Below are 20,806 nucleotides of genomic sequence, written 5' to 3'. Positions count from 1 at the left end.
AATTGCTCGTTTTAAATAAAGGGATCAAAATTGCTCAAGAGCCTAAGATAAGGGATGAAAACTGCAATTAAGCCTTCATACTAAAAATTACTATAATTGTCGTATTATATACTTAAATTAAATTACAATATTATATTGAAAAAATTGAACATATATGTATTTTGATAAGTAATATATTAAAAAAGGCAAATTTTATGGTATCCTGAAATTCTTTTGGGTACGGTACCCCGACTAGATGAAATTGTGAAATTGAAGGGTAGAGAAAAAGAGGAGATTAGACCTTTTAACTTTTGTTGGAATCTTAAACGTCATGTTGGTTGTTGCAGCTCTTTTAAAGTAAGAATTTAGTGGTGGAAGTGGAAATGTATGCGATGTAAGAATAAGAGAGTTATTGACCATAGTAAGGGTGAGATATGAAAATTGGTGTCTGGCGAATGACAAGATAATGAGATAATCTACTAAAATGCTCATGAATGATGGTGATAGAGGCTTTTAGAAGTTAAAAAAATTGGAGATAAAGAGGTTTTATATCATTTAAGGTATCATACCCTCATTTAAATTACTACTGTCCAGGTAATATATACATAAACTAAGTAATATATGCATTTTGATAAGGGTATAATAGAGATTTTGTAAAAAAATGGTGTGCTGCTTCCTTTTCTCTCCATAGTGGGAGAGAAGCAATTTCATATGGGGTGCACAACTTTTTCTTTCCATCATAGTTTTTAAAAACATACCAAACAGGGGAAGGAATCTTGAATTTTATGTTTAATTTTCTTTCTTTTAGCATTTTTTCCTTCCCTCTCCCTCAAACCAAACATAAAAGAAAAGCATTAGCAAGCTTTTCAAGTCAAAATCAAAATTTTCCATGGATTGACTTCATGATTTATGTTTTCACTTTTCACCGTTTTCAAGATTTATATAAACAATTTTATTTCATTAATATAAATAATTCATAGAAAAGGAAGCTACGATTTTATTAATATGAAAAGCGAGTGATAAAAAATCACAATGTTGTCCCTGAAAAGTAGCTCAAGTGGAAGAATTGAGGAAGACATATATATGGATCGGAGAGGGAAAAACAAGGGATTAATTTTTGGAAGGGTAATTTAAATGTTTTCCGATGTAAAAAAATGATAATATCTTAGTAAATTGTTAGTTAGCATCTAAATGAAAGTCTAAAAAGTAATTGTGAGTATGTTGTGTAGTTGTTCACCGTGTCTCTTAATGAGATTGAGAGTTTGATTCTCACTCATGAGAAAGAAGCACATTTTGTAGTTAGTCATTTACAACTGAATATAAGCACACATGCGCGAGAGAATAAGGCCCCGTTTGAGAGAGCTAATTTGAGTTTATCTAATAGTATAAGCGTATGCGTAAATGTTTGGGAGAGCTTATGTAAACAATTTATGCCCTTTAATGAGTAGCTTATGAAAACAAACTTATGCTTATTTTCAATTTATTTCAATATTTTTTTAAAAATAGCATAAGAATAAGCGCTTATGCCATAAGCGCTTATGGTCGCTTATGACCATAAACGCTTAATTAAGGTGTTTTCCCAAACGGGGCCTTAGTTACGTGAGAAGTTCAAAAAAGGTGCATTGGACAAATAAATAATTAATTGTACAATTGAGAATGAAAACAAATTAAAAGTGTGATTTAGAAGTAAAAAAAGTTTAATAAGTTTAAATTTGAGGGAGAGGTATCATCGTACGGGGCTATTTAGTATTCTTGCGGAGCAATACTATTTTAATGTCCTAATGCTGTAACATATTGCTGGTATATCATACAAATTATCGCGGGCCTCCTCCTTCCTTAACAGGGCCGGCCCAAAAATAAATGAGGCATAAAGCAAAAACTTTATAGTGAGGTTTTTTTAGGCTTAGTATGAAACTATTAATGTTAGGTTTTTTGAGGCTTTTTTTACTTAGTAAAAAAAAAAATTGGAGGCCTAAAGCCCTTGCTTGGATGATTTTACCCTTGGGCCGGCCCTGTGCTTAACTTGTCTGTCTGTTGGTTATTTTTAATAAAATTATTATTTAATTTAATAGTGTGGTTAATGAGTGATTTAAACAATACCATAGATTAACCAAGTGGGTTGGTGCAGTGGTTCAGCACTTTATCCTTTAAGCAAGTGGTTGAGGGTTCGAATCACAACTCTTGCGAATAGAAAAAACTCATTGGTCAGCCCCCTGCCGCTTAGTGCGCTGACCGTGGGGCGAGAGATTAGTCTCACAGCTGTCGGCTGTGGGAATACCTTGGTCAAGACCAAAAAAAAAAAAAACAATACCATAGATCAACCACGATGCATCTTTAACATGTTTTCATCTACCTTCACAAGCTTGCCCATTGATGCATGATGCTAGAGCGATGAGGAAGCTTTCGTCATAATAGGCTAGGTTTAAGCCTAAAAGACGCATCCACACTAACGTCTTATACGGCAGAATCATAAGAAATGAAATTTGACCTCTATTGAGTATAACTTAGAGGTAATGATAAAAAATCATCCAAGGACCTCCGTGCAAGACCTTTCCCCTATCCTCATCACAATCAAATTTCACCATGAAGAATCCACAATCTACATTTGTTAGTTAGATGTCTAGAACCCTCCCTAAAGCTTCTACAATGTTTGAATCTTTTGCTTCATCAAAGTATAACCCAAGTAATTTGATGATCAAAGTAACTTTCCAAAATGATCAAAGTTCCTTATGAACCGAATTTGTAGCATACACCTTCGGAGCAGGCGATTAACATTCTCAAATTTAATGTAAACTAACTTATGGAAAAAAATATTAAACTTTTGTGCACAATTGAACCACCCTTCTTCCCAATGACCATATCTCGAAAAGACAACCCTTGTAATTCTTTGGTGTTATCTGGTGGCTGACCAGGAATATCCCCTTAACCAACGTCAGAAAAGTTCAAAGGAATGTCCTTGAGCATCTTGTCGGGCCAAATGAGATGCTTAAAACTAGGGGGTCTCCACATTAGGCTAAGAGCAAAATACAAGTGGATAAGACACCACATCTTTCACCAAAAACCTCAAGGCATTAGGTGTATGGGTCATCCGACTTATAAAATATTCAAAACTTCTTTTTCATCCAATGTTGAACTTCTAACTCGCACTTGACATGTCAATAATCTCCCCTCAAATGTGAATTCATCTCAAGCGGGAACCTTCAAATACTTGTACCGTCATTGATTGTGCATCAACAGGACTTGCAGCCTAGCCACCATTGTCAAGAAAACTTTTGATACAAGATTACAATGGTCAAACCAACTATTGGCTCTAAAGCCACTATTGGGCCGTGAGAGACCTAAAACTCTAAGGGGATCTCAGAATTAACTTAAAAGAGCAAATCACAAATGAATTGGACATCACATTTTTCATTCAAAGTCTTAAGTCATTGGTGTATGAGTCATCTCACATATATAAATGACACAATACTTTCATTTTCTTTCAATATGAGACTCACTCACACATGATATCTCATCTATCTGCCCTTAAGTGTGCTATCTCAATTAGAAGATTTTAATAATTACACCGCAATTAGGTTGACTTTCCACCAACAAGACACGACCCATCTTGTGTTCAGTGTTCACCACATTGGCAATGAGTTAAACTTTCATTCTCACTAATTAAAAATGGAAGTTGAACTAGAAAAAAAAAAGTGTGGATGAAAGCTCTTTCCATCTTCATCACACGCCCCTGGCCTCAACTGTCACCCACGTCTCACCCCCTCCGTCCGCCTTCAAGGACAGGCTCTAACTAACTACTCATCAGCGAGAAGCAGGTCTTTCTCCTCCCTCCTCTTCACTTTTACCATTTCTGCTGCTTCCTCATTCGTGAGCACTTTCAATAGGAATGATTGGATCATCAAATAATTGCATGTTTTCATTGTGTAATGTTTGTTCATGTTGGATGTTGTCTGAGCTGTTTAATTTGTATGTGCAGACTACTTGTTTGATGAAATGCTTATGTAAGTTTATTGGGTTTTCAGTCACGGTACAAGTTCCATTGTGTTGGAGAAGCTTGCTTGCTGTCATAGATTTTGATGAGGAAGAAAGTGCCACAGATGTGCATGAAAATGGGATTGAGGAACATAGGAAGCATACATTTATCCTTTTTTTCTTTTATAACCGGTGAGGTATCCTCTCACACCATAACAACAGGTATCAAACCGATGATTACGACCCTGATAGCCGTAATAACCCAGCTGAGGGGAAGCGTGGTTACATAATGATACTCACACTTGAGGGGAGATTGTTGGAAATTTTTCAAGTGTGAACAATAATAATAATATTATAATAATAAACAAAGAAGTCCCACACTGAGTAAAAATGAGAGTAATTAATAGTTTATAAGTAAAATGAACCATACACTCATTGCAAGGTTTTAGATGAAAGATGTAGTGTCGTTCACTAATGTGTTTTACTCCTCGTCCAATGTGGTTATAAAATATATATCCACTAGGATCGTAACCCGTTTCCGTGCAATGCACGGACGAGCGATTCTACGATTTAACCTATTTAATTCTTTAATTTATCAAGGTGAACAAATTAATTCACATATAATCTACTCAATTATCTAAAATCAACACATTTTATTATTATCTTTGTCAGTATACAGGTGACACTAAAACAATTAATAGCTTTAATGTATATAAAACACATGTATGTGGGTTTTTACTGTCTTATTATTATTCATGAAATCTGATTGGTTGACGTTGTAAAAAAACTTTACAATGTCGGTGCAGGAAACTTTTTCTCTAATAATTTATATAATAACTTCGTTATCGTTTTAGTTAGAAATGCATAAATGATTAAAAAAAAAAGTTGAGAAGAGAGGCAAGGGCTAGCCAGTGGTGGAATATTGTAGGTTTAAAGGGCGGGAGAGAGGGGGAAGGAGATGCAAAGTGGTACACATCCATAAAAGGGAAGGAGTAAATTCTAAAATACCCCTGCAAAGTTTAATATACTCCTTGTGCATTGGTAGACAAAAAAGAAAATCCACCCTCCATAATTTTTTGGTTACATAGGAAAAGAAGGGCCCCATAATTTTAAAAGTTAAAATTACTTATTGATAAAAAGTAAAAAGATATTCTATTATGAATTTATATGAAAAAAATTTACAAAACGCGTTTTCATAATTCTATTGTTATGCAATCATGTTTAATCTCTAAATTTACGTAGTCAACAAAATAACTTTATGTGACGGATGCCCATTACACAATAACCAAAATTGGTAAGATTTGAAATTGAAAATACATTACTAAACCATATCATATATGTCTATTATTAACAAAAAAAATTAATTTAAAAAAAAAAACAAAAAAAATTATGATTAATAATGTTTTTAAATAAACGAAAGTGTTAAATGTATGTAAAAATAATATAACTTGTTATTTCTATTGTAATTTATTTATGAAATACCATTGCTTTTAGATGATAACAAACTGACTTTTATAGTTAGGTACTAAACAGTTCTCAACTGTAGTTTTGTATCTTTAGATATAAAATATTTCAAAAATATAAATAGTAGAACCAACTTAAATTTAGGATCAATGGTTAGCATTCCTAAGGTAAAATTAACTAAAATAAAATCTTAACATATATTTCCTACAACTTCTATATAGGAATTGTATGTCCAAAGTCAAAATCATGACTGAGTTACAATTTAAATCACCAATACCAAATAGCACCTGAATGAAAGTTGTTCTCTATTTTATGAATTTTTAAAAAATCAACACAATCATGATAATATCCTAATAGATGATATTACCACTAAGCGATGGCCTGCAAAGTTCATACCAAACCAACTTTAGGCAAGTACCTGCAATTAGGCACACTTTAGTCATGAGAAACTTCCGAGTAAATCAAAGACAATTACAAAGTTAAAGACTAAACACATCACCCTAGTAGCTACCTCTTAGAGTTCTCCAAAAATGAATAAATACAAAGATTTCAGATGCCAAAGCAAACAACTCGAGACATGGACCTGCAATAAGTAATTAAATACCACGACGGTTTAGCTTCATAGGAAGCTGCCAAATTCCAAAATCTTCTTACATTAGTTGAATCTTCACTCAGGAGTGTTTTGTTATTTTTCATCATACTCCCATCCTCCTTCTTCTCAAGTCCAACTTGGCACAAGCACAACAACCAAGCTACTACTCTAGCCTCTGGGTGAAACCTATAGGTGGGATGATACTGGCCTCTATTAATTTTCAACATGTATTTTATCTGCTGCTGGACATAGTGCTTTGAGAAAACATTTGTGTGATAGATAATCCCAAATTATGAGGTCATTGATGATTAGAGTCACCATGTGGATAAATTGTTAATTATATATCCTAATGATTTCTCCAGCATATACGATAAATGCTTGGGCCATAAGGTCTGCATGCATATCATCAATCATTATCATGGAAATGGATGCTGGTGATAATGAGTTCCTTACAAAGCACATCATTTATTTCCCTTTTCCCTAAACCGAATGCATGAGATGAAAGTGTTAGCTTTGAAAACTTTGCAAACGAAGATTCCAAGTCCAAAAACATGATAAAAACCACAAGAATAAATAAATAAATAAACCTTGAAAAAATTAACAAACCTCAAGACCATTGAAGACGAAAGGCACATTCCATATGGAAAGAGGAGTGGAACCAACAGAAGTCTGAAAATAAAACTTAGCATACCACAAGGATCTAATCTCTGGGTTCAAAGTGTCAAGTTAGGAGGATGACCAGGCCAACACCAATAATCAAAATCATTGTCATGGAATCTTTAACATAATGCCTTTTAACCATGCACTTCAATTCTCATTTGCATGAGTTTGGTGTGAATTTATCGCAGTAAAATCCATAGTGTTAATCTGTGAGGATTTAAGAAACTATGAAATAAATGCCTCTCAATTGTATACTAATATCAGGATTAAGATTTCTTAATCAGTATTTCAGGTTATGATTCTAGGAAGAGTTAAGTGGGGATAATAATTCCTAAAGAAGAAACACTTTGTGAGTTAAGTTTGAATCTTGGATCTTCTTAACATGAGACTAAAATATATTTCTAACGTATAAAATATAAATTGTCTCCAACTATGTTATGTTCCAAAGAAGCCTCAGAAACATGGAAGATGGGTTCACATATTAAATAAGTATGAAAAGAGGAAAAATAACCTGTTCAGTGAATTGTGACACCGGTTTGGTTGTGTGTAATTTGAACTGCAATTTCAACTTTGTCTACAATCTGGCCTCCTTTTCCACCTTCTCTTGAAAAACTAATTTCCAGGTCCTAGCCTTTCAACATCCATAGATTTTTCTGGAAGAGGAATGACTTCAAGTTGCTCATGTTCTTTGCTAGTTTGCTCATTTAGGGGCCCAAGTTTCACTTAGAAGGTTTCTGTAGCAAGCGACAAATACATTGATAACAATGAAAAAGTGAGATGCTAAATCACTAGAAAAAAAAAACCGCAGTGACTAACTAACTGCAAGAAAAATCAACACCAGTGACTAACTTTCTGTGAGTATTTTGAGCAAAGCCAAGTAGGCTTTAGTTTCAAAGAATAATTTCCCTCTTAGTAAGGTGAAAAGAAAACATAAAAGGAAAGAAAGAAATGATATGATACCTACAATATCAGAAAAAAGCTGCTCGCAAGATTGCCAAAACACTTTTTTACAACGAACACCTCTATCAGTTTCTCCCCCCCCCCTCTCAACTGCTTTCTAATTAAGTCACAAGCCTCATAGTATCTATCTACTATATGCACATTACACCACATAATTATATCTTTAAAAAAAATTGGAAGGGAAAAGAAGAAGACATCTTTTCAACTAAATAAACTTTTATCTCAGATCTAGAAAACCAAAGCTCTTCCTTCCTTCAATATTCCTTGAAAGACCTGCACACCACATTCTACTTTTAAATCAAAATTCTACATGCAAAACAAAATCTTTGAAGCTAAAATAGATGAGAATTGAAATACATTCGGTCTCATTATATGTTTCAAAATTCTTCAATAGTTGATTTGAAAGACAACTTAATTATGAGGAGAAATTGATATGAGTAGCTTCAATTGTCAGAATTGATTCTAAGTAGAAGAAACTGATTCAAATTACTATGTTCAAAATTATAATGGATGAGATGAAAATAGCATGCATATTCTTTTACATAGTGATTTCTATTCAAATTTGAAGTTATCATCAATAAATAACAGCTATAAATACACAAACACAAAAGAGACAGTTACCTTAGGATCTGCAAACTGGGGGAACTTCTAAGAGAGACAGAGAGAGCTGTTTATAGGCAAGACCAATATCAATGAGAATGAGACCTAATCATGGATCATTTACAATGATATCCTTCACAGGTTGCCATAGAAAAAGCTCTTCTTGAGACAAACCCTCCAACCCTTTGAGTTGAGTTGACCAAAATAATATCATTTGATTTGAAATAACAGACTTTTCTATCACAAACTTTTATGTAAAAGTAAGTTCTTGGATAGAAAAAATACAAAGTAGTCACGGAACCTGGAAAGCAAGGAAAAGAAGTGAAGTTCAATAACAAATCTAATCATGTTCAGCATAAAACCAAACCATAATTTCTTACTTATCATTATTTACCCCTGATTGCAAAAGGGATTGAAGTTTAACAACTACAGAAAACATATATTTTAGTTACTAATCATGCTTACCTGGTTAGGATGAAGGCTGCCATTTTACCATGAAATAATTCATTATTAAATTACTTGGAAGAAAGTTGTATGCAACCTTTCAAAATGACAATCACTAACTAAAGCTACTTATCATACTTTATGCGTATGAAAAATGAACAGAATATATCAATGTCATGGGATGAGAAAAAATCAATTTTCTTAATGTGGTCAAATACATTCTTAAATAAGATTAACTAAATAACTCATTGATGAATAGGTCAATGAGAATTTACATTTCTGATTAGACTTGGATAGTATACCAAAGATTACTAAGACATACAGTTACCTGCAACTTATTTACTTGGCTTTCTAGATGTGTAATTCGGAGCAGCAACATCTTTGATAATAACCTTCTAGGCACCACATGTATCAAACAAAACAAAACATTATCATACTGCAAACCAATGATTGGTTTTATAATACCATTTACAAACAATTAGATATAACTTGACATATGGTAGCTAGCTAGATCTAAATTCAAAGTTGGTTAAAAGGAATAGCACCCATATCAGCCTTGCCACAATACAAGTTAAGACAGAAAGGTTACTACATAGACCTGATAATCAAACAGTGGAATTTTTCTCTTCTCCTTCAACCTTCTTCTGTCCTCCTTCTTGCTTCAATGAAGCAACATATGTCATATTTTCGGTCATCCCCTAACCGTACACTTGGTCCTTCCCCTTCCATCATCTTCTCTTCTCCTTCTAATTCTCACCCTATCTACGGTGGATGACAAAAATCGTCCTTTCCCTTCCATCATCTTCTCTTCTCACTCTTGCTATTCCTTTCCATCACCTTCCACCATCCTCTCTTCTCCTTCCTCACTGTTAAACGGTAGACTAATGGGAAGGACAAGTGGTAAACTAAAAAGATAAAAGATGACCTATAACATGACATGGGCCAACAAAAAGCTAGGCTAAAAAAATTAATAGGATGAACCGGCTAGGATAAGTTGGGCCAAAAAATAATTGGAACACAAACAAAAAAAGTTCTCTCCTGAATAGTGTCCCGCCACCACTGACTCAACCTTCTCCTTCCCTAACCCAAAACACACAGCCGCGACACCTCCTTCTCCCTCAACTATGGAACCCTTCACCCTTTCTTAAGCATCTGCTTGCATACCACAACCATCACCTCAGTCCACAACTACCGCCCCCACCTCTTTTCTCAACCATAAATTAATACCTCAGCCCCAAATTCAAATGCAAGCAAAATACCTCATCCATCTTTGAGGTTTGTTCAAGGAACAAAACTTTTCTGAAGGTTCTTTTCCTCTAATTCTTCACTCAGCATCAGAATAGGACAGCTTGAAAGTATCCTCTCCATCACCATTATTCTTTGCCAATTCATTAGAATCATCTGCATAATCATTATAAACTGATAAAAAATCTAGAGATAGAGATAGAGAGAAGGCTCAGTTCATGCATACACTCAAAAGAAGTACAGACAATAAAGAGTAAAAAAAAAACCTTAGCTCTAGAATATGTGTCTGCAAGCCTCTGCTTGATGTCTCTTGCTATTGAAAAGAAAACCTCCTCCACATTCAAGTTTGTTTTTGCACTCTGCATTTGTTTTTTAATTAATATGAATATAAAAGAAATCACATGTAAATTAATGAAACTTATTGTCAAGCATATTGCTACTCACAGTCTCAAAGAACTTGATACCATACTCATGTGCAAGAGCTTGGCCTTTGGAAGTAGGTAGAGCCTAAAAAAGGAACCCCTTTAGTTTGTATAAATGGAGAATAGCAACACAACGATAGCAGAAACCATGCAAATAGATTGCTTGATCTCATATCAGTAAACAAATGTAGCATGAGCATGGACTCAATCAAGTATCAACTAATCTCAAAGATTGCAGGGGAGAGCGATTATAAGATAGTAGGAGAAATAGCAACAACAGGAATGAATAAGCAAGCACACATATACAACAAACAATAGGAGTATTTATAGACAATTGGAAGGGAAACCCAGTCATGATTGAAATTGTTCTCAACAAATTGAAATCAACAAATAAACAGGCTGGCACAGACTGGATACCAACCTTCTTGTACTAACCTGACATCTAAGGAAGCTTCAACTGGCGAAGAAATAGGAACTCTTTCCGATTTCGCTCAGCTTCTGACAACAAATTGAACAATTTCCTGAATAATCTATTATCTTCCTTCTGATTTTCACCTAACACGGAAAGGATTGAAGAAACATGGGTCATGGTGACACAAAATTGTGCTCAACAGTGCGTATTCCTGATTCCTTCTGCAACCAAACCTAAACCTAACCACTGGAACAGAGGACGTCGCTCACGCTACAGAGACAGGGCCTGAGGGATGATGATTACCCACGAAATCAAACCATGAACACACTCCTATCCTTCTTCACATACTCCATCAACGCGTTCTGTGACGTCAAGCTCGAGTAGAATAGAGGAGAAAAAGTCTCACAGATGAAGGGCCAGGATTAAAGAGTGAAAATGGAGAGAGAGTCAAATAAACGGCCCAGATTGCAAGTTCTCTTAGGAATAGTAATTTCTTGTCTCTCTTTTAAGGTGTAGTAGATACCTCCCTCTTATGCTATAACAGTGAGAGATGCTCCTCACACCATAACACATAGGGATGTGGAGATGAAGAAGGAATGGCGTTGTGGTGTTGGGAATGGAAAGTGAATAGGGTTTGGTTGTGGACTGGTGAATATAGGAATGGTTTATTTGCTTTCTTGGACATTTGGATACCTTTCCCCTGAGTATGCAGGCACGGCCTTGCTTTAAATCTCCTCTTCCTTCAGAAATATTTTCACTTCAATCATCCTTGAGTTATTTTCACTTCAATCATGATGCAACTATATGCTTTTCTGTTTTTCTCTCCATGTACACAATGGTTTTCAGAAGGACTCAAGCATGGGCAAGTGGTTGTTAGAGATAAGCCTGTCAACCATGCAGAATGGAAGGATATGAATGAACCAGATTTCTTTAAGGTAACTCTAATCTCATTGGTTTCTTTCCTTTTGAATATGAAACAACATATGATTCAAATCTTGCTTTTGAGGGCCATGGATTGTGGTGCTTATACTTTTGTGGTGTCACTTGTTGTGAGGCTAGTGGTGATTTTTGTGGGTTTGCTCGGCCAGGAAATGACTTTGTCTATGTTTGTAAAGGAGGTTATAACACTACCTGGATTGCTCTAGTTACGTCCAGAACCAGGACTTTGCTAAGCTACCATGTCCACCATTAAGTTTTTCTTTTTATTTTCCTCTGCTTTTTCTTTTCCCTGTTTCTTTTACATCTAGAGAGCTCTTTTGCAAGCAGTACAAGCAGTTTGTGGCTGTTTTAAACCACCACTAATCGTTTCCAGTTGGCCAGGGTCGATAAATTGTTTCGAAATTGAATAGGCTTGATCGTGATGAAATCACTTTCCTTAAAGTATTTCAAGCACTCTCTGATTTCGTCTTAGAGTTTGGATGCAAGAATACCCAGGATAATCAGCCTTGCTTCGAGTTTGCACAAGACTAATGAAAACTCGAAATGCAGCGAAGTGTTTTCTGGAAAAAAAAACAGAGGATATGATTATGTATGGAATTCTGAACATGTACTGTATTTATAAGCAAAAATAGAACAATATAGAAGGTTGCGACCCTTCATATATTGTGTCTGTTACCAACAGATATGTCTGTTCCCAACAGTCGCAAAGTTCAAATTCAAAACGAGCAAAAACAAACGGACGTTACGGCAACCGCGTCGCCGCCGATGCGACGTGCTAAAGTGCCGTCTACAAGACGCCTCTACGCCCACGCCCACCGGCGAGGGGTGGTGTGAATGGAACAAGTGACATAAAAGCTTGGGACCACCAAATAATGCACATGTGACACTATATCCTCTCTTTGTCTCTTTGTTGAATGGTTGACATTTAATGATATATAAATGCTTTGAATAGTTACTCCACTTTCTATGTGGGACTTCATTCAAATCCATTCAATGCAACACATTTGTCATTTTGGAACACTATGTAATTATTACTCCTTGAGTAATTATTACAACATAAATTAGTATCGGCCTATACGACTGATGCTAAAAAATATTACATTTGCGTTAGTCTTCTTGCCAAGTGAATAGCGTCGGCTTTACTGACGCTAAAATTTACCGTTAGCCTATAGGCCGACACTAAAAATTAGCTCATCCTCATTAGCATCAGCTTTTACCTCATGAGCCTATAGGCCAACGCTAAAAATCGGGTTTAGCGTCAGCTTTTAACTTTGTAATAACTGATTTTCTTGTATGAAAAGCTCAGGAGTAGAACTCGAGTAGGGGAGAAGAGAGACTTTGTAGTATTTCTTAATGTATTTTCTTTTTGAAGTTAGATATCTCCTTCTATAGATGAAGCATCCGTTAATACCGTTGGATGCTAGAATGACAGACAATAAATGTGGATGGTGCACTGGGCACATGTTCAGCAGGTGGACGGTTGAGATACAGCCAAGTTTTATGTGAAAAATGTGTTTTAGCGCTTGGTGATACTCCTCTCTTCTTTGTGTTCTCAAATAAGGCTTGGTAAATCATTTTCTTCATCTTCTTTTTGTGCTCTGTCTATATATATCCTCAGAAGGAATGGTAGTTGTTCGATGCATCCTTCATTAAATTTGAACATCCTGACATGGCATTTGATGCGTAGTACTGTTTCTTGTCCAAAGTAATGTTCTTCTGAAAAGCACCAACCCTTCCTGTAACATCAGTGTCCTTGTAGGATTTCTCTATCTTACTTTCTGAGACAGAAGTTAATCATCTCGTGTCATATGTGACTTTCCTACAGTGAGGATATCCAGATATACTGATACATATGTTTTATTTTATTCGAAGAAGACTTTGTGTAGGTCATGCAGTTCAGACTTTGAAAAACTAGCGATCTCAGATGATGAGAAATTTTAGGATCTAACACAATGTAACACTGAGAAACTCAAACACTAAGATTGCAAGATCAGAGACAATAACTTTTATATTTTCCTGAGGTGAATGCCTTTGAGAGGAAATCTGCATACTTATGATTAACATAAAACACTTTTGAAACATGTTTTAAGAACTTATGTCATCAAAAGATGGTATGGGTCAGACAATTGCACTTACGAGTTATTAGATGAGCATGAGAGTATTTTGAAAATGATAATTAATATCATATTGAAGTATTGAACTATTATATGGAGAGATAAATAGGAATAAATATTTCTTCTAACATATAAATGTACGGAGAAATAAAAATTAGTTTGTTCACTCTATATGAACTGATAAATAGGAATGTAGATAGTGTATAACAAACATGTAATCTTTATAATTATTATTTCAATTGCACATTTAATCAATTTAATTTAGACTACATTCAATTTTGTTCCTTGAATGTTTTCTATGGAGCCAATCAAGTGTTGATGGGAGAGTTAGCCCCGACAAAATGTGAATGTTCCTGTCTCGTACAAGATTGTCTACCTTAAAGGATTCATTAAACCCAAAACATCAGGTTCCTTTATTTTTTGAAGTTAAGCTAATCTAATCCTCCCATTTTGGGCCAAAAATTTATTTAAGTACATTTTGAGTGAGACAAATTCAGGTTTCTGAGACATCATTAGTTAAGCTTCAGCAACAAACTCATGGCTAGAGAGTCATACTAACTCGGTTTCCATTTTGGACATGTCGATGGATACTTATAACAAGATGCCTATGTTGAAAGCTATTCCAATTTCCAAACAATAATTCAGTACTTCACAGTCTTCTCTGCGCTCATCTCAATATCATGCACCTCAGTTGTGCTTGTATTTTCCTTCTTGTAAATGTACCCACTTGACACCCACAGAAAGACACCAAAATTAAGAGCAGATATCACAAAAAGAAAGGCATAATAGTAATCTAGATGAGAGTCATTCAGGTTGTTCCCAATCCAGTTCAGTTTATCAATCATAGTCACTAGAAAGGTGTTAATGTAGCTCCCAGCAGCTACACAGCTCGTGCACAATGTTGTGCCAAGGCCTTTCATTTCCTCTGGAGATTGATCATAGAAAAACTCTAGCATCCCAGTGGCAAGGAAAGCGTTTGAAACACCAAGTATAATGTTTTGAGGCAATAACCAGAATATGCTCATAGGAACTGTTTCTTCAGGCCCAACTATGTGATGCTTCTTTATGACACTCATTCTTTGAGTTTCTACAGCATAAGTAACTGCCATGGCTATGACTTGGATGGCCATTCCGATGCCGACCCTCTGGAGCAATTTGATTCCTCTGTGGTTGCCGGTTCTTCGGCGCATGAACGGTATGAAGTAATGGTCGTAGATGGGGAGGCAGATGAGGGTGGTGAGGACTATAAAGCACCAGAGTGAAGCTGCTGGTAAACGGAACTTGGGGCCAAGTGTTCTGTCCATTGTTGTGCCTTGCCTGACGAAAATGGTTGATTCTAGTGCCCAGCAGTTGGTGGGAATTAGCATCAGTAACCATATTTGGAACATGCCTAAGACAAGCTTGGTTCCCTCTACTTGAGTCACTGTGCAGGGGGGATTTGAGAGATCTGTGTTGCTTTCTCTTATTGCTGCCCTGTCTAAGAAACTTAAGATGCAGATTTGTCCATGTAAGTATAGTCATTTATTCAGAGAATCAATGTCGAAGAAATAAATCATTTTTGCTGTCTGTGTGTGTACTAGAACTTGCCATTAACAAGCATGTTTAATTTGTGAATGAAAAACTGGGATTCAATTATCAACCACATTGATTGCTTCAAAATAGTATCTATTTCTCTGAGTATTCCATGCTCAACCATTCTAGTATCCTTCCATCAAACTCACTTTGCATGTTCTTGTGAGATTTCTACTTGAGGTCTATACACTAAAATTCCTCCGTGCTCAACCATTAAAATGTCCTCTCTAAAATTCATTTTTGAACAGAGATGTACAACACAAAAGGGAGGCTCATGAAATGGGATCTGGGTTCCTGGTCAAAGTTTCGTAAAGTCAACGCAATCATCATTTGGTATCCGTCGGATCTAAGATCAGATGACTAAGATTTAAAATGACAATTATACTCATAGAATTGATCTCTTCAAATTTGAGTCATCAAATCAAGATTGGACAGTTAAAGATTCATAACTGCAGTGACTTCAAAATATCTTGACCGCGGGAAATTCAAATCCCATAAATTGCAAGAAAAGATAATGTGAATCTTTCCTCTCTTTTTTTTTTATATAAATAAGTTTATTAATTTCGAAGTAAAACAACAACAAAAAATATTGGCAAAAAGAGAACATGTGCCTTTTCTTGCTACTCACCTAACACCTATTACTCCTTTGTAACAAACAGATTTTTCATTAAATTTATGGTAGTAAGCCCCTCTAAATCTTATATGTTACTTTCTATTATAAAAATAGGTTTAAATACTCTGGAGTCTGGAGGTCCCTGAAATTGTCTTTCGTACGATAATAAGTCCCTGAAATTTTTTTTTCCGATTCCGAATCCGTGAATTTTTTTTTAATCAGAATAGGTCCATACTCATGTTTCTAGCTTATGTGGCTTAATTTTTACCGAGTCAAATATTTAACGTGACTTTTATATTTTTTTTAAATAGACATGGATTAAAAAAATAAAATAAAATATTTAAATATAAAATTAAAATCTTAATAACCCCCAAATCAAAATTAACCCAGAAACCAATTTGACACTCCATCTTCTTCATTTTTTTCATCTTCATATGCTCAAGATAATCAAACTCACACCCCAAAACAATAACATTAAAACCAGAAACTATAACAATAACCTACAAATCAAACCCAAATGCACTGAAATCCTTTCTAACTGATCCAAACTCAACAACCAAAATCAATTATTATATTAACCTAAACCAAAAAGTGCTGCACCGAAAACCATTGTGAGCAAAAAGTGCTGCACCAATCCAAACTCAACAACCAAAACCAATTATTAAATTATCTCTGAAACACCACCACCGGCAACAACCACCCTCGCGACTTCGATCTCCTCTGCACCGAAAACCAAGAAACCGTGCTGAATCCAGATCGAAAAAACCCACCAAGGAACCCAAGCAAAAGAACGAAAATCCAGAGAAAGAAAGAGAGATCCTTTGCAAACAGTGGTGCCTTTCTTGCGATCGGTTACAGGTGGTGGTGGGGTCGGGGTTCTAGGGTGCGAAAACGGTGTTCACAAATCCATTTACAAATCCTCTCTCTCACCCTCTTCCCCTTCTCCTTCTCCTTCTCCTTCTCTCATAAACTCAGATTGAGGGGTTTGTGGTTAAGGGTGGCGGTGGGGTTGAGGTTTTGGGGGAGGTGTCTCTATGAATGGGGTTTATGGTGGTTGGGTTTGTTGAAGGTGAAGGTGAAGGTTGCTGGAGGTGGGGGTGGGTTTTTGGATTTTTTTTTTTGTTTGAAGGTATTTTTGTTGTTGATTCTGGGTTTGCTGCTTGTTTGGGTTTGGGGAATTTAATCTAATTAAACTTTAGGTTAATTGGATTTAGGTTAATTAGATTTAGGGATTTAGGTTTTTTTTTTTTCCCTTTGGTCACCAGTCTCCACGGGGGAAAGGGGCCCCACGTGACTAATCTGGCTCGGGATACGGTAGTGATGTCCCTAGCTACAAATGTATTATTTTTTACCTTAGAGGGGATCGAACCCGGGCCTAAAGCCTAGGCGAAATCTCTTAAGGAAATGCACATTCACCACTTGTGTCACCCCCTTGTGGTTAAGGGATTTAAGGTTAATTAGATTTAAGGTTAATTAGGTTAATAGGATTTTAATTTTAAGTTTAAATGTTTAATTTTATTTTTTAATTCATGTGTATTTAAAAAAAATATAAAAGTCATGTGGAATAATTGACTCAAATTAAGTCACATAAACTAGAAACAAGAGTAGGGATCTATTCTGATTAAAAAAAATTCAAGGATTCAGAATCGGAAAAAAAAATTTCAGGGACTTATTTTTATACGGGAGACAATTTCAGGGACCTCAAGAGTATTTAAGTCATAAAAATAATATCCAAATCATTCGATTGTCTTTTTCTAAAAGGTAAACTTCTAAAATATTTGGTCCATGACCATGACATAACATGAGAATCTCTATAAAGTTAGATTCTTGTGTCTAATTTTTCTAAACATTGAATTTCATCGTAAGGCATACAAGTTTATGTATGATTTAAGCTTCAAGTTCGATGAGCTTTGACATGAGACACTATGTTAGAAAAATAATACAAAAATCATTCATGTGCTTTCACTCTAAAAAGTTTAAGCTTCAACATTCAGGGCTCTTTTAAGAACCCCACAAATCATTCATCTATTTCTGTTTTTCAAGGAAAAGCAAGAACTGAGTTATGAAGAGCAAACCTGAAATGAGAAGTGTGATGAATTTTTCTTGCGCCACTACTAATGTAATAGTTCAACTGAAACTCATGCAGTTCTGAAGGGTTACAAGGAAGCTGGAGTTTCCTATTTCTGAAAGCAACAAGTGGGACTCTGATAAAGTTCATTGAAGGACTCCTAGCCTGTCTGGATTTATGCCTGTAAACTGGGGAACCCCAAAAAAAGATAATAGAGGAAAGTAGAAAACCAATAGCAGATAAACTGTAGGCCAAACCCCATCCATTTTTCTCTTGAATGTACACCACAAACAGAGTTGCCATTAGAGAGCCACAGGCTCCATTAAATGCCCACCAATTGAAGAATGAAACTTTTTGCTCTTTTTCTTCATGGCGGAAATCATCAAATTGGTCAGCACCAAAAGTTGACATGTTGGGTTTTACAGCACCACTTCCAACTGCTATTGTGTATAGTGATGTGTAGAACAATGCTACTTGTAAGTTAGATGCTTCTCTGCAAATTCCATTTTCACATGCTGGTCTCAAGCTTTTTAGTGTAGTTGTCAGGACCAGAAGCACAAGACCCTGTAGTGTAAATTTCAATGCTGCTTAGATTTGATGTGAAGGTCCATAATTCAAAGGAAAATAACAATGTAATTGATAACACGGAAACGGAAATGATGTGTAGCCATTTAGTTTTCAGTTACGTACATCGGACATAAAAGTGTATGTTCGAAGTATGCTGAAAACTGTATGTACACAACTCTTGATAAAACTACAACTTACTATGGCATATATGAGCAAGGAAAAAGTGATTGTCCAAAAGCGGCCAGTGTAAGTATCTGCTATGTAAGCACCAAGAATTGGGGTCAACGTAGCCAAGCCACTCCAGTTATTGAAACTGGTTATTGATGATACCACGTCTTTGTTGAGTTGGGTTGTCATAAAATTCACTAAGTTTGCTCCTACCCCATAGTAGGCGAATCTTTCCAATACACGGTAAACTAGCATTAATACAGAGACATGTTAGAAGTATAATAAATAAAAAATTCATGTATCTTCACCTAATCTTAAACTTTTGAGATAATTAGTTCATGTCCTCACATCAGAATTTCTACTATTAAGTGGTTGAGAGTTTCATCTTTGTTATCCTCATTATTATTTATTCTAATAAAAAATTAAATTTCAGCACAAAATATGTGATTACATACATTGTCTATGCTTCAAGTGTGATATCCTATTGTGAGGCAGAATGCATCAATGCTTATTGTTTGTGTATGTGTGTTGTGTGATAACTTTCATATATTCTATAACACCATCCACTTTCATAAAGATTTGGGATAGCGTTAGTCCATAACATTTATTAGAATATCTATGATCAAGTGATTTAGAATTCGACCCTAATTACCTCATCATTCCAATAAAAACTTGAATTTCAACATAAATTAGGTGAGTATATACACGGTCCACTCTTTAAATTCAATTCACTCATTCGAGGCATAATGCATTCAAATATTGTCTCTGTGTGTGTGGTGTGATAACATGTACATTCCAATATTCCATTACACCAATGCCAACATCTTCTTACATTAATCAGAAAAAACTTATAATTTTAAAGCTGATAAGAATTTACCAAGAATGTAAGTGCATGCTTTCTGCTTCCCAGTTAGAGAAGAAAGCACAGGCCGTCCAGCAAGATCCACAGTGCCATCTAGAGTGTAACCTTTTCCTTCCATCTCAGCTAATTTTCAATGCCAGAGATGGAAGATCAAGGTACACACTACACTATGGTTGCATGGTTTTGAGTTAATATACAGATTCCAATTCTCCCCTTCATAGACTTAAAAGACAATTAATTACACAATATTCTCCTGTGATTCTATGGTGTCAGCAATAGGCATGTCAATTTTGTATTTTATTTTTTATTTTTAGTGTTAAACATTTACAAGTGGCACTAGTGGCCAATGTGAGGAAAAGCCAGCTAATGGCAGTTATGGGGAAAAACGGTGGAGGTGGCCTATGTGCCTTTTCAGCTACATTATGTAATTGGGACAAACATAGATCAAGTGGTAAGAGCTAGGGACATAAAGGTTGGGTGAGATAAGGGTGAAGGGTTCGAACCCTGAGGAAGACTAATTTACTAACATTACTAACAACTAACATTTGACTATCAAAACTGTCATGAATCACCATCAAACACCAACAACACACATGTTGGCTCAATTTGTCCGGACGGACCACTTCCTTTTAGAACGTTTTGTATTTGATTCTTGCTGTCGATGTAAGAATTGTGCATGAGGGTGATCTATGAGTACCTCTACAAGCGACTCATGGTTATAGAAGTATGTAATGATCCATGGTGATGATTGGAACCGAACCTAACAAATTTTTTATCATGAAAAAATTAATGAATTGAATCACCATCAAGCGCCCATTCAAGTTTGTGAAAAGAATTTCACAATGACGTCGTTGATATAATTAGTAGGCTGCCTAATTAGTATAACACTGAAGTTATAACTGTTAAAATTCTCATTATTATAACTTCTAAGACGTGGTAAGCCTAAGCCATGTAATAAAGTATGAAAATTGATTTCTTAGAAGAGCAAAATTCAAGTCTCATCAATGTGAAGTGATTACTTCTTATATTTTTTACACTTCTTAAAAGTTACATCCCACAATCATATATATAACATACTCAAACATGCATTTGATGCTACAGGCAACAATTAATGAACTTTAGTTTTTTTACATCCAACAATTACATCACTGAT

General features: G+C 35.4%; 1 protein-coding gene and 1 long non-coding RNA gene across 10 annotated transcripts; both read right to left on the bottom strand.

Annotated features, from left to right (window-relative positions):
* Nucleotides 1-5,549: 5,549 nt before the first annotated feature.
* Nucleotides 5,550-11,628, bottom strand: LOC130710654 (uncharacterized). 9 transcript variants are annotated; one of them, XR_009010419.1, is made up of 7 exons: nucleotides 10,774-11,628; nucleotides 10,361-10,423; nucleotides 10,183-10,275; nucleotides 9,000-10,072; nucleotides 8,249-8,528; nucleotides 7,628-7,900; nucleotides 5,550-7,401 (listed from the first exon to the last, which is right to left on the bottom strand). It is a non-coding gene; the product is annotated as an uncharacterized LOC130710654 (long non-coding RNA). The 9 variants fall into 9 exon arrangements; XR_009010412.1 differs by lacking the exon at nucleotides 7,628-7,900 and having other exon boundaries at nucleotides 9,000-9,066; nucleotides 9,270-10,072; nucleotides 10,774-11,583; XR_009010410.1 differs by lacking the exon at nucleotides 7,628-7,900 and having other exon boundaries at nucleotides 9,000-9,063; nucleotides 9,270-10,072; nucleotides 10,774-11,583.
* A 2,375-nt stretch (nucleotides 11,629-14,003) lies between these two features.
* LOC130710648 (protein NRT1/ PTR FAMILY 5.1-like) lies at nucleotides 14,004-19,817 on the bottom strand. Its single transcript, XM_057559985.1, has 4 exons — nucleotides 19,669-19,817; nucleotides 18,822-19,039; nucleotides 18,064-18,620; nucleotides 14,004-15,288 (listed from the first exon to the last, which is right to left on the bottom strand). Exons 1-4 carry the CDS (start codon nucleotides 19,769-19,771, stop codon nucleotides 14,445-14,447), a joined length of 1,722 nt encoding a protein of 573 aa, XP_057415968.1. The 5' UTR covers nucleotides 19,772-19,817; the 3' UTR covers nucleotides 14,004-14,444.
* Nucleotides 19,818-20,806: the final 989 nt, after the last annotated feature.

Source organism: Lotus japonicus, chromosome 1 (genome assembly GCF_012489685.1).
Source record: "Lotus japonicus ecotype B-129 chromosome 1, LjGifu_v1.2".
Classification (NCBI taxonomy): domain Eukaryota; kingdom Viridiplantae; phylum Streptophyta; class Magnoliopsida; order Fabales; family Fabaceae; genus Lotus; species Lotus japonicus.
The sequence above is the reverse complement of the archived record's forward strand: the minus strand, read 5'-3'. Positions and strand labels throughout refer to the sequence as shown.

Coding starts and splice junctions, on each gene's coding strand:
- LOC130710648 (XM_057559985.1), bottom strand. CDS start 19,771: ATGGAAGGAAAAGGTTACACTCTAGATGGCACTGTGGATCTTGCTGGA. Junction 18,621..18,821: donor CCTTGCTCATATATGCCATA/GTAAGTTGTAGT, acceptor TTTACACTACAG/GGTCTTGTGCTTCTGGTCCT. Junction 15,289..18,063: donor CATCACACTTCTCATTTCAG/GTTTGCTCTTCA, acceptor CTGCATCTTAAG/TTTCTTAGACAGGGCAGCAA.